This window comes from Aulonocara stuartgranti (genome assembly GCF_965226115.1).
Source record: "Aulonocara stuartgranti genome assembly, chromosome: 1".
Lineage (NCBI taxonomy): Eukaryota > Metazoa > Chordata > Actinopteri > Cichliformes > Cichlidae > Aulonocara > Aulonocara stuartgranti.
Genome location: NC_138939.1, coordinates 10,459,931 through 10,473,788, shown reverse-complemented (window position 1 = coordinate 10,473,788; position 13,858 = coordinate 10,459,931). Strand labels below are relative to the sequence as shown.

The window sequence follows — 13,858 nt, the reverse complement described above, 5'->3', positions numbered from 1 at the left end:
GGTTAAGAGAACACTTAAGCAGTCATTGAAAACATCTTATTGCCAATTGACTGGCTGTGGTCTATCTGCATAAACAAGCTGTGCCACAGCTACTCCCTGGTAAGTGTCTGGAAATGTCTTTTCAAAACCATTTTGTGAAATGCCTCCATGTTGGATTAATCAGTGCAGCTGAGGATGTAATTGCTGTGCTGAAGTCAAAGCTGTAAGAGCAGATAATGAACACTGACTACAGGGCTGCCAGAATCCAGGGCAAAAGAAATGAGAAGTTTGAAGACCAAGACGTCTTCAACATTTTTTCAAAAGCTGCGACTGAAGATGAAGGCTTGGTGTATTTAAATGTATTTAAACTGATTTTTTTTTTTAAATACCCGACAACTAAAACAATCACTCAGAGTTTGCTTTTAGACTTTGTTAGAGGAAAATTTGACAAAGTCAAAGATTTTAAGTTTGAAAATCTGGGAAAATTGAGGATTTTCTGGAGCTCTTTTTGCTGTATTCCATAACTAACATGCAGCTGTAAGTGATATACATTACACTGGTATTCAAATAATTTTCCTATATGAGAGATAGGTTTAGAAATATGAAAAAAAAAATCAACTAATGGCTGCTGCCCTCTAGTGGAGAAGTAAGTTTCAAGTCAACCGCAGAAAAACAACTTGCTCAAGAGCACTATTATTGATGTATCTGACAGACATAACTGGCCCAGTGCACTAGATGATTTCCACAACAAAGCTAAATGGCCACAGAATACAACACCATTATCTGACGAGCTTATTATCTATAATACAGTTTTAAGAATATAACAAAGCATTTACAACAAGCAAATGGGAGCTCTGGGCTATGCTATTTTTTGGATCATTTAATGGCAATCTCAAGGCTGGTATGTTAAAGTCTTGCCTTTTCTCAGAGACAACAACATTTCACCCTTTTATCCTCATTTCTTCCTCTATGCGATAATGAGAGGACTCAATTAGATTAAAGAATTTGAATAAATGAGGTTTCATGGTAACACATTATGCCCCGTATCTTTTCTGAAAGGCCTTGATGAGGAACAAAGAGGCTAGGCTCAGGGACCGATATCTGTGAATTACAGGGGGAAAAAACAAACAACATTAGCTTTGTACTTTTCCAGTAATGCTCAGAAGAAGATAGAAGAAGGAAATAAACCCTAATGGTAAGCTGGAAACAGTAAGACCCTTTAAATTTTTCCAGGCTTCACCTTTTGATCTCAACTGTGCACATGTGCAATCTGTTGAAGATGCAGGACTGCAGTTAATATTGCGAATGAACTGCTCAAAAATACTGCCTATGTGTAGAGATGAAAACATACAATTCATAATTCTTAGCACTGTCTGGCTGCATTTAACTGTGAAACTAAATCATGATTTCCTGTGTGAGAAAAGAAGAAGTTTTCTTAAAAGACCAAAAAGGAAAAAGAAAAGACCAGGATAATGCGGGCACAAAATAAAGTGAAAATGTAGTATAATTAGACTGCTACGGTGTCTTTTTCAACATCTTTTTTTTTTTAATTCACAGAGGAATAATGGAATTCAACACAAATCCTTAGATGGCTTTTTTCCTCTGTGTTGGGCTGAAAATATTTTGGTTGTTGGAATCTCTGTTTGACACCAATTTAACTTGCACTGCCATTGATTTCTAATATCACAACATGACATGATATTACAGTGACTGCACAGCTTACTGAGTACATACTACGTTGCATTTCACACAATTTTAGTTAGTATTCTTTGTTTTGTATGTTTCTGTTTTATTTCGTTTATTTTTTCTTTGGAATTGATGGAAACTGCTCTTATCACCCCTCAACTCATCATGGCAGATGGCTGTTATTCCAAGAGAATGGTTCAGGGAGGGGCAGCCTAAGGATTCTTCTTTCCTACCTTTGTAAAGTCTTTCTCATAGGAAATAATTTGATTATTGACGTTAATGAATTTTCTCCACATTACAGTAGGGCCTTTACCTTACTGTATAAAACACTATGAAGCAACTGTTGTTGTAATTTGGATCTATATAAATAAACATAAATTGAATTAAAGTGAACCACAACCCAGAAAAACATTTAACATGTCTGCTATAAAACTCAAGTCTAACCAGTCAAATGAATAATGCAGGAATAAAACAAATGCCTCAATAATGATTTTCAATACATTGCTACATAAATTAAAAGAGTGATCACCTTGTTACATGACTTTCAGAAGCTTTTTTTTTAAAAGATTGCATTTGACACACAGAATTGCCTTTCAGAAATGTGAGAAATCAATAGCAAAAGAGGGTTCACAACATATATTTGTGGTGATCAGAGATATATAAATATAAAAATGACACATAACTGTCATTTTGTCACTATACATTTTTTCCCTCAAGATCAAAATGTTTTTCCGTGACTCCATCTCCACAGAAGATGAGTATAATTATTCAGAAAATCTATTTTCTGACATGACTAACCTAAATGTAGCCCAACCCTTGCACTCATGCTTTCAATGTCATAAAATAAAACACATGCAGGAATCCGCATGCTAATTAAAAGGATTTGGCTTAAGCTCCGTCATCAAACTGTGAACACACACTATAAGGTTTTAACAGGATTTCATCAGTTATTTTGCCAATCACATTCCACAGCAAGGTTGACAATATGACTAAATGATTTGGTTATTTGAATTCAAACAGTGTCAGCTGGGGGTCCACTCTGCGCAGTGGGAGGATTGGTAGAGTAATATCAACACGGTTGTGATTACTCCATTGCAACAGTGGGGTGCTCCAATCAGAGCCGAATCACTCTACTCATTACAGACTACAAGGCCAAATATCAGTGGGTGGACCACAAAATCAGGCTTTGCATGTTCCCACTGAAATTAATTGAAATTCATTTGTGGTGCCCTGATGCTCCCCATCAACACCAGACTAATTCACATTTGCACAATTCAACTCAGGTTCATTTAGTGCAAGCACATTCCAAGTAAAAAAGCATTACAAAGCAGGGCTTGTAATCTGAACTTCACCTTTTATGGTGAGGTTCAGATTGTATGGTAACTGTACATTATGCAGTGTTTTTTAGCATAAATAGATAAACTTACAAAATATAATAATAATAATTATTATTATTATTATTGTTAATTTTTATTATTATTTTTAAATCATAATTTGTATATAAATTGGTAAACAGCCCATAGTTTTAAAAAGTGATGTCTTGCACACATGCCTAAAGCATCAAGACAAAGACTCCTAAGCACAAATTGAGCTTTCATGTTTACAGATGAAAACATACCATGTAGACAGACCTGGGCACAAATGTTTGATGGTCCCCAGCCAGCTGGTTTTGATGATCAGGCTGTTTTTACTTTTTCTTTCTTCACTAATCAGACATTTAATACAGAAAAGTGTAAGTACATGTATGTAGAACAGTTTCAAAAGGAGACATTGTACCTTACAGAAAATGAAATGTAGCCAAAACAGCTTCATTATAATTTTCACTAAATGTAGAAAAAGCAGCCAGTGTTTTTTCATGTTTCAGTGATATTATAATGGAAGTTTTCACACACGCACACACACACGCACACACACACACACGCACGCACACACACACACACACACACATTGTGTTATCGCCTTCCTTTTCCTTATTCTGGTGCCTGTTAACAATAATGAAGCAGAGCTCAGAGAGCTTTTCAATTAGATATATGTTTGGATATGTTAAATTAGAGAAGGAATAAAAAAATAACAATAATAATAGTAATAATAATAATGAAAGCAAAACAGAAATTTCCCCTGGATATCTTCTTATTCAAATCTGAAGAAGAGTAGGCCATCCACTGAGTTTAGGTCGTAAGTTCACTGCAACTGCACAAATTTGAGCAACTTTAGTGTTTTCATTTATGGTTGAACTAATTCAGAAATTACAATTTTAATAAAACAACTGCATAGAAACAGATTAAATGTCAAGCATTATCTATTTATCTGTGTGTGACACATACTTGCGCCACATAACTCACAATCTACATAGCTCTGTATCAGTAGCACACAAAGTATGCACACCACTGGTACAAAACAGGAAGAGGTGTCATATCTCCAGAGTAAACCAAGTTAACGCAAAAAAAGTAAACTGAAAATGTATCACAATTTCTCCACTAGACTACTCTAAAATGAGTTTTCCTCTCAAAAGTAAAGAGCCAAATTTCTACAATCGGTTCAGGCCCTGAATATCATCCCAGGACCCTCATTATTGTATAAATAGTAAACATATGATTACTGTTTTATATAAATGGGTTCTTACTTTGAGTTTTTGTGGTGGTGCTTTAATGCAAAACTGCAAATTTGTGTTGCAAATAGTCACTGTCTCTCTGTGAGCGTGAAAAATCATCCAGCTTCCTGAAAGCACAATTTGGTATCAGTTGTCGTAACTTCTTACAAATTTACAAATCACAAGCCACAGTAGAAAATGTGAGCATCTGTAGTCCCAAATAATAAAATGAATTATTTTATTATTTTTATTTAAAACACCAAGACTCATTTCAGTCTTGGTGTTTTAAGTTTTAGTTTTCAGTCTTGATGATGCCTCACTCACCACAGGTAATGTGATTAAAGATGCTGTCATTTTCCTTCTACAATTGTGAGGATGTCTGTTATGAAATAGGCCTGTTACTAATATCCTCTTGTCACCAAATGAAGTACTTTTAGTTTTATTTACCACCAACCCCCCCCCCCCCCCCCTTTTTTTTTTAACAAATCTTTTAAATTCACTTACTAAAATATTTTGTCAGCTGATCAGAAACGATGTAACTTTTAACCACTACTGCCGTAACTTAGCTAAACTCGATGGTGACCATGGGGTCAGGTTTTTGTTCTTTTCCCCTCTCCTAGCAACAGGCTTGTCTCAACAACAGATCTTCTTCTGGCTGCTTCCATTAGGGTTTAGCACATTTGTCTCCATCTCATCCCATCTCTAGCATCCTCCTCTGTCTGCATGTCCTCTTTCACTATATCCACGAATCTTCTCTGCGATCTTCCTCATTTCCTCTTGCCTGACATCTACATATTCCAGTCCAGTATATCTGCTATCCCTCCTCTGCACATGTTCAAACCATCTTAAACAGCCTGAGTTGTCCATCTGATAAACTAATTTCTAATTCTGTCCGTCCTGGTCACCCCCGGCAAAAACCTAAACTTCAACTTTTCCAAACCTCCAACTCTTTTCTTCAGTTCCACCATCTCCAATCCATACATAACAGCAGGCCTCACTATGTGCTATTCCTTTCACCCCTGATACTCACCTGCTCCAACCTGTGTGCACTCTCTTCTTCATCACTCATGTGTACTGTCCATCGCTTTGGCTATTTAAACTTGTCCACATTCACTATCTCTACACTTTGCATCTTCACTGTTACACCTGTTCCCCTTTCATTTGCACACGTGGTATGTTGCTTTACTTGTACTGACTGTTTTCTTCTTTTCTAAAGAGTATACCTCCACCTCTCCAGGTTCTCTTTCATCTGCTACCTAATGTCACTACAGATCACAATGTTGTGATCAAACATCATAGTCCACAGAGACTCCTGCCTGACAGCATCATCATCTGTCATCCTACTTATCATCATTGCAAAGAACAACGGATTCAGAGCCGATCCCCGTTGTAATCCATCAGTCTCCTATCGCACACCTCACCACTGTCTCGCTGTCCTCATGCATGTCTTGCACCACCCTCACGTTAGTTTCTTGGCACTCTATGATCTGTTTCGTCACATCCTCAAAATACACACTGCAGCTCCTTCTGACCATCTCAATACTTCTCCATCAACACCCTCAAAGCAATCATCGCAACTGGCAGTCTCTGAAACTAAACTGTTCGCTAATTGTCACCTCTCTTCTTAATGCAGCTTAATTCAACTTTATCCCTCTGTGGTTACTACAGCTCTGCACATACACGGTACACTTCTTTTGCCTTCCTTAAGTTTCTTACTGACCTGGATAGTGTTAAACAATCTGGTCAAAAAGTCGACTACCCTCTCCAACCAACGTAAATTCTTTGCCAAATCAAACACATGGGTCATTAACAATGTGATTTACTATCTGGCCAGCAGATGGCAACTTCAAATGTTCAGGTTTTATCATGCTTTCAATTCGCAGTCGTCAATTTGTATTTCCAAATAAGGCGACGCAGTTTAGCAAATAAATGTATACTTAAAACGCCACATACTAGTTATGGAACCTACAGATACAACAGTATAGAATACGTAAAAAATGTGAAATACAGTTTTTGTAGTTTTTCCCTCACATCTTCATTTATTTGTTTGTTTTGCTTACCCGTTGATAGCAGGCTTTACCACTACCAAATTTGGAAGCTGCTATAAGTCAAAAGAGAAGCGACAGAACGAAGAAAAGCATGATTAAGGTCCTTGTAGAACCCGGTCCTGCAAAATGCAGTTCTTCTACAACATCAAGCGATAAATAATTTATATGAATTAGCAATTTTCCGATAGCACATGAATGCACCACACAGGCAGCTCTCCAGTTTTGTAAAGGTTTGCTCTACGTTTGTGTGGGGCGGAGAGCTGGAAAGTTGGTACAGTGTGTGCACAGTTGCTAAACAAAGTGGCCATACGGCTCATTTTTCAGCGACCTGGCTGGTAAGTATATTGTTTAAATTTTGCTGTTCCGCGCTGTCTATAGTTACAAATGGTTCATTATGAGCATGCACTAATTATCCCGAGCAATTACCTTTTTCATTATTCCACTTTCAAGCACGCTTAAATGGTACGTTGTTTTTATATGCTATTTTAATGTGGACTTAAGTTTCAATTTAAAAAAAAAACAGACGATCCCAAAATACTTATTATATTTATCGGAGTTGCAGTTTAATGTATTCCAGAACTCATACATTCGATAAAAAGCAGGAGGTTTATTGCGACGATATTTAAAAGTGCCGCTATAATATTTCTGTAACAATCCAAGCTGCGCTGTGATCCTTTCAAAATAAATTACAGATCCAAAATATTCTTTGTGTGCACGTGTTGATCATTCACATGTTATTCTTCTTTGCCTTATCAGATAACTGTAACGCGTTGATGCGTGTTCTGTGTTCAGATATGCCTTCTTGGAAAAGTGAAAAACATGCTTCACACAGCTTCTGGATGCAGTTTATCGAAGCTCTGGTGGTTTTCTCTCTGTGTGCCAAAATATGTGGATGCTCTGACGTAGATGAATTGATGTCCACATATCCACTGATTGATGGGTAAAGTGTGCTTCATACATACAAGATACATAAATTATCATAAATTAAAATGTCCCTCAATTTTGTATCACCCACTATCCCATCTCTCTGTCAGTCACAATGACCTCGCTCTCCAGTTGAGGATTCGTCACAACAACTACCTAAGCCAAGTTGACCTTCGTAACCTCTCCAAAGTATCCACAGACATATCCCGTTTCAAAGCAGGGCATGTGCAGACACAGGTATTGCAATTTCACAAGTGTTCACAGCGCAATCTGGAAAAAAATCCATCTACATCTGAGATTTATTGGTTAGTAAAATGTGTCTAATGTTCTGTGATATGTTGTATCAGATGTTTGCTGTCTACGTACTGTGTGGTGCTCAGCAGAAGGATGCTGTGAGGCTTACTCTGGAACAAATAGATGTGGTGAGACGTATGTGCACTGAGTACCAGGAGTTTGAACTGGTCACATCTGTCCAGGGTATTGTATACTTTCTTAATAATAATAATTAACTATATTTCTATGGCACATTTCTAAACCAAAGTTATAAGGTGTTTCGCAGTATTTACACAAAACATTGGTTTAAAAACTATTCAAAATGCATGAAAACCCCTTGGTTTTAAGCTTGGACTGTGGAACATGTAGAAGTAATCGATTCTCTGATCTATTAGACGTTAGGACTTCTAAAATAGAAAGTGCAGCTTCACTGTGAAGTGATTTAAAAGTAATCAGTGGAAATCTTAAATTGAACTCTGTAGTGAAGCTAGTGTAAATCTGCAAGGACTGGAATGGCATGTTCATCTCACCAAGTGTTGGTGAGTAGTACTGCTGCTGTGTTTTATAGATGGTTCACTCCTCCAAACTTTTAGGCATGTAAACAGTGAGTTGCAGTAATCTAATCAGGGGGAAATGAGGGTGCAGATATAAGGTATGCCGTTATATTATTCATAAGTACTGGTCTGAGTTATGCAACAAATATTTCACAACACAAGACTAGTCTGGACTTTTGATATGCTGTTTGAAATTAAGTTGTTGATCAGAAATACTCCCCTAAACCTCCAGCAGATGATTTTAGGTCAGTGAGTCATTGTTCAAGGTCAGCAGGGCGACTATAAGAATAATCATCAGGACCAATAAGAAGAACAAGAACTTTAATTTTATCCCATCCTTAATGCCAGTAAAATAGGAATGAATGAAGTCTAGATTTTTGTGTTCTCCAGGATTAAATGACTCATTCTAACTGGCAGCCATTGACATAACAATGGTCAGATGCTTGTGTATAATTACAAATTACATAGCCAAGTGGTAACAAATGTAAACTAAACAAAATAGGCCCTTGGACTGAGTCGTGGGAGAAACTCGATGAGCTAAAATTAACCACAGTGATTCTAAATACTCTGTTTGATTGGATTAGAACTATTTGGGTGCAGTTCCACCTAACCCAAGCTCATTTCTGAGTCTGTTGAAGAGAAGGATGAGGTAATATGAACTGTAAAATTTCCAGGGTCCACACTCATTAAAATGTCATAAAGTGATTTCTGTAATGTGATGTTTTTCTAAAGCCAGATTGGAATAAATCAGATAAGAATTTCCTACTAACTACTTTCTCAAGAAATTTTGAAACTAGAGGTCATTTCCTTAATGTTTTTAGGTTACTAGATTACTGTTTTGAAATGTATCTTGTTTGTTTGTTTGTTTTTCTAAAATATGATGGTTACGTTAGCTTGCATTTCTGTAACCAGATTAAAGTAGAACTGATAACTGAAGGTAATGATGTCCAATTATGTGTTTATGTGCTTTGTATGTGGGCCTGTCATTGCAGAGCTAAAAGATTCTAAGGACAAGGGTAAGATAGCCTGTTTAATAAGTATCGAAGGAGGCCACTCTATTGACAGCAGCCTTCCTGCCCTGCGGATGTTTTACCAGCTTGGAGTCCGCTCCATGGGTCTCACGCATTCTTGTAATACACCCTGGTAATAGGAAAAGACTTTATACAGCATATATTTTACAGTATATCTAGTACTTTGTATTTAAAAAGTCATATCTCGATCTTTTCTTAAATGATCATTTAAGCAATAAATTGGGTTTTGAATAGAATTTCTATTTTATCAAATACGTAGCATTGGCTCTGTAATGGTCTATTGCTACATAGCAACTTTAAAGCAGGAACTACTGAGCTACATTTAATCTAAGAAGTATTTGTTTATAGAATAGGAAAGATAGAAAGGTGAAACATATTTACATTTTCACCTCGACATCCTTTTCTTTTATGCAAATTAACCTATATATGTCCTCTCTCAGATATCTCACATTGACTATAGCTGTGGGTATCTGAAGCAGTTCCCTTCAGATACCCAAAGTAATTTTAAGTAATTACAAACAGGAGAAGAATAATTTGCAGCACTTGTGACATTAAAATACATATATTGTTTCTATGCAGGGCTGAATCATCCTCAACTTTTTACCCTGTATATAAGAGGGAGAATAACAGCCTGACATCCTTTGGGAAGGTAATTCTGAGTTTCAGTAACATTAGCCACAGCTGTATTTCATTATCTCACATTCCACAGAGTAGTATGTCAGCGTGCATGCCAGTTTTGCCTGACCCTTTTTCAGAAAGCATAAAACATATCAGTCCTTCCATACTGTATTGAAGAAATAAGAGAAATTCAGTTGTTGACATAAAACTGTATTAACTAAGTAACTATTATAACTATTATAAAACTACTATGCATTATTGTTGTTGTTATGTTTGCATTAATAGAGATTGTATAGTTATTGCAACTTGAGAACCTTCTGAATAAAATGAACCTCATTACTATTAGAATTTGGGAATACTGTGCATACTAAATCTTCTCCTGATAGGAAGCTGTGGAAAGAGAATCTCTGTTAACCCAAACTGGACTTTTCTCATTTAATAACTCCTTGTGTATTACTGGAATATGGTAATATATTATAGGCAGCTTATTTAAACATAGAAAACATCTTTATTACTCCTTTCCCATTCAGATCTCCATCTCAACAGCAAAGTGCAGGGACACTCTTGATTGTTATCTGCATGAGTGTTTTCTAATAGTTTACATGTAACAACATCCTCTCCTCTGAATAAATGACTTCCTTCCTGATGCCACCAAAATGTTCTTAATTGTGTTTTTGAGGTCGTAGTCGAGGAGATGAACAGACTCGGAATGATAGTGGACCTCTCCCACACCTCGTGGAACACATCCTTTGCTGTTCTGAGTCACTCTAAGGCTCCGGTTATTTTTAGCCATTCCTCTTCCTACTCCATATGTAACCACAGCCGCAATGTTCCTGACAATCTGCTACTTGAACTGGTGAGAAATACAACCTTAAAAGTAATTGCTTGCCTTCTTAACCGCTTGATTAAACAACTGTCTGATCAGTCACATCGATGACTGGCTCATTTTAATTGTGTCTCTTTATGTGTATATCTAAAGAAGAAAAACTGTCAGACAATTTTTGTAATGGTTAGGCTTTTTGTGTATCAACAGCATAAAACATTTATGAACAGATTTCCACCATTAGAAATTATTCAGTTTTCACCCACTAAGAGTTATTGATTTCAATCCTAAGGCTTTATTTGCACAATCAACTTAATGCATTTCTTCTGTCTTTATGTCGTTCTGTGTTCTCCATGATTTCCTCAGCCATCTTTAGCTCTTGCCATTTCCCCTTTACTTGCATACACAGACAGGCACCAGAACGTGATCTCACAGGATGAAATAAAAGTACTATAGTGAGGACCTATTAATGAGAATATCAGATTGTTTACCCTAACAATGATAGTCATTTTCCTCCCTCTACTTTAAAAAAAAAATGCTTATAGTGGTTAATGACAGGCTGATGATCAAGAATTCAAGCTGTGTGTAAGCCTACTGTCAACAGTGTCGGGGTAATTTCAGGCTCTTTATTTTTAAACTGAGAATATTCTTTTCTTCTATTTATTAATCAAGTTGAAAAATAAATAGTATCAATACTTAAATTTTATCATAGCCACGAATTTGATATTTCCACGTGTTTTTTTTTTTCTGTGTGATTACTCATACACATAAGCTCAGTAAATCATCATTTGAACAGGAAGAACTAGATAAAACAGTTCTAAAACCCTCTTGACTTCTAGTCTTATTGTTTTTCTTTTTGGGATCTGAGTGGCATCTCGATATGCCAGACATAATTTACACTATATGCAAATGAAATGATTAAACAATAACTTTTCTGTAGAGTGTACACATGCATAGATTATTTTAGTCTGTTTGGTGGCATTTAACCCTTTTCTCCACGCCTGGTAATGGCCCTGTGTGTTTTTCAGAAAAAGAACCAAGGGTTGATCATGGTGAATCTCCACAACACATTTGTTTCCTGCATAGATGAGGCTAACATCTCTCATGTGGCTGGTGAGCTGTCCATCTGGAATGGATGTGTTTGTATTTCTTATATCTCAGTTTATACATTATTCCACTATTTTTACAGACCATTTTGATTACATTAAGAAATTGATTGGAGCTGAATCAATAGGAATTGGAGGGGATTATGAAGGTGCTACAAGGTAAGAAATTAATTTGCAATAACCAGATAACACAAATTATTAGCTAGAGGTAACTGTTTGTTTGTAATTGTTGTGGTAAATGTTGCAAACAGAAAATCCATGCAAGTTACCTTAAATCTTCTTTATATTCTATAGTCATGATGAATGAAAAGCTTTTGAGACAAAACAAAGCTAATACTAATAGGCAACACGCTTGTCTGAGGCACTCTCCAGACAGATTATTTCAAAGGCCGTTGTTGAGCCAAATCAATTGTGTGGTTTTTGTTTGCTTGTCATATCAGCAATTTAGCTGTCCAGTTGTCAACAGACTGAAGTGGGTTAAAAATCAATAACTTTATACCTCTAATAGGCATAAATGGAGGCTGCTATGCTGCGGTAGATTTTCTGCAAGATGGTGGATATTAGGTTATTGCTATGCATACAGAGGGGTGACAAATTTAAGGAAAATCAGAATCAGAACTTTTAACCCCTACAGTGAGAGGATGCAGTGACTCTGTTGTGCTGCTGGGTGCAAAGTGCGCAAAGTCCTCTTAAACGGAATTGTCTTAAACAATCAGTATCAGGTAGTTTTGTGATGAAACAAAAGAAAAAAGAAAACAAAGCTCATTATTGAATACTACAATTAATATAAAAATGCCATGAATCATACCCCATGTCTTTAACAGTGACCAAATTTCTTCATTGCCTTTTGGAGCTTTTGTTCCAGCCTGTTACAGCAAACTTTAAATAAAGGAATTTAATAAAGGTTAAAATTCTTCCTGACCCATTGACTTGGAGAGTCGATGCCAAGGCTCTTCTTGCAGAATTCTTCAGCCCAAAATCTTATTAGAACTGAGAATAAAACAAATCATGTTTCTGTGTTTACTTTTGTAATTCCACGTGTCAAAGGTATGAAACTAAATGTATTTAGCAACACCATAATTTTCAGAATGAGGGATCTGTTTCTACAATGGTTCGCCTAAAAACAATAATTTGAGAGTAATTTTGTTTTCATTTTGGTTAAAAGCTTCCCTCATGGGTTAGAGGATGTCTCAAAATACCCAGCCCTAATCCAGGAACTGCTGAGAAGAAACTGGACTGAGAATGAGCTGGCTGGTGTCCTTCGACGTAACTTCTTGCGTGTGTTTGAACAGGTTGAGAGGGTGAGCGAGAGAATACATTTATATAACGAGAATAGATGGTGAAAGATTCATGAGTTTAAGTATTTTATATGTTGGCATACTCTTATTTCCTTCCTTTATTTTCACCAAGGTCCGTGATCAGTTGAGTTCAAATCTACCAAGTGAGGTCCAGATTCCATTTGAAGAGGCACACAACCCATGCAGGCTAGTCCTTAGACGTCCAGACCCAAGAAGCCTGCCCTCAGATCAGTCCTCTGGAGCAGAAGGTGGATTACCTGGTCTGTTAATCCTTGCCACAGTTCTGGTGCTTTCCAGAATATTTTTGATTGAATGAATATTAACAATCTCAGTTCAGCCGTATCATTCTTTTGAAGTTGTATAGAAAGGAGTACACAGAAAGGAGTGTCACAGTGCTGCACATCAGTGGAGATTAGGAGGAATTTAATGACTTTAATGTCTAACCTCATTTTTGCTATAATTAAAATGCAAACTCCTGTACATACGTTAATCAATTAATTAAAAATTCAGAAGATGTCTGAAAGAGACCTCTTGGTTTTATCTTTTTTTTTTTTTTTAAATTCACTATTTATTTTGTTATTTAGTTGGCAGAACATTTTTTTCATGATGTCCATAGAAGATTACAAAATATAATAGAATGATAAACTTGATAAATATAACTTTAGAGATTATACTTTGTATCTAGGATTGACTAGGAAACAGCTTAGAAGCTGAGGTTGTCTACTTAAGTTTATAATGCTTCAAGCACTTTAACAAAGTTGTACAGAATATCAGTTTCAAAGCAAATATTTGTTCTATTTACTCTCATAGCATAAGACAATATTATGGTTTTACGTCATTCATGTAGCCTTGTTGCTCACAACCCAATGGCAATAAATTTGATAAATATCTGCTTTGGTGTGCTCACTTGAGGTGGTGATGTTGATCT

General features: G+C 36.3%; 1 protein-coding gene across 2 annotated transcripts; it reads left to right on the top strand.

Annotated features, from left to right (window-relative positions):
• Positions 1–6,461: 6,461 nt before the first annotated feature.
• dpep2 (dipeptidase 2) lies at positions 6,462–13,822 on the top strand. 2 transcript variants are annotated; one of them, XM_082536148.1, is made up of 11 exons: positions 6,462–6,638; positions 7,096–7,243; positions 7,338–7,464; positions 7,575–7,704; positions 9,047–9,197; positions 9,665–9,734; positions 10,383–10,559; positions 11,555–11,639; positions 11,716–11,791; positions 12,798–12,933; positions 13,043–13,822. In XM_082536148.1, exons 2-11 carry the CDS (start codon positions 7,098–7,100, stop codon positions 13,244–13,246), a joined length of 1,302 nt encoding a protein of 433 aa, XP_082392274.1. In that variant the 5' UTR covers positions 6,462–6,638; positions 7,096–7,097; the 3' UTR covers positions 13,247–13,822. The 2 variants fall into 2 exon arrangements, with proteins under 2 accessions (XP_082392274.1, XP_082392273.1); XM_082536147.1 differs by having other exon boundaries at positions 6,473–6,638; positions 7,060–7,243.
• The last annotated feature ends 36 nt before the right edge of the window (positions 13,823–13,858 follow it).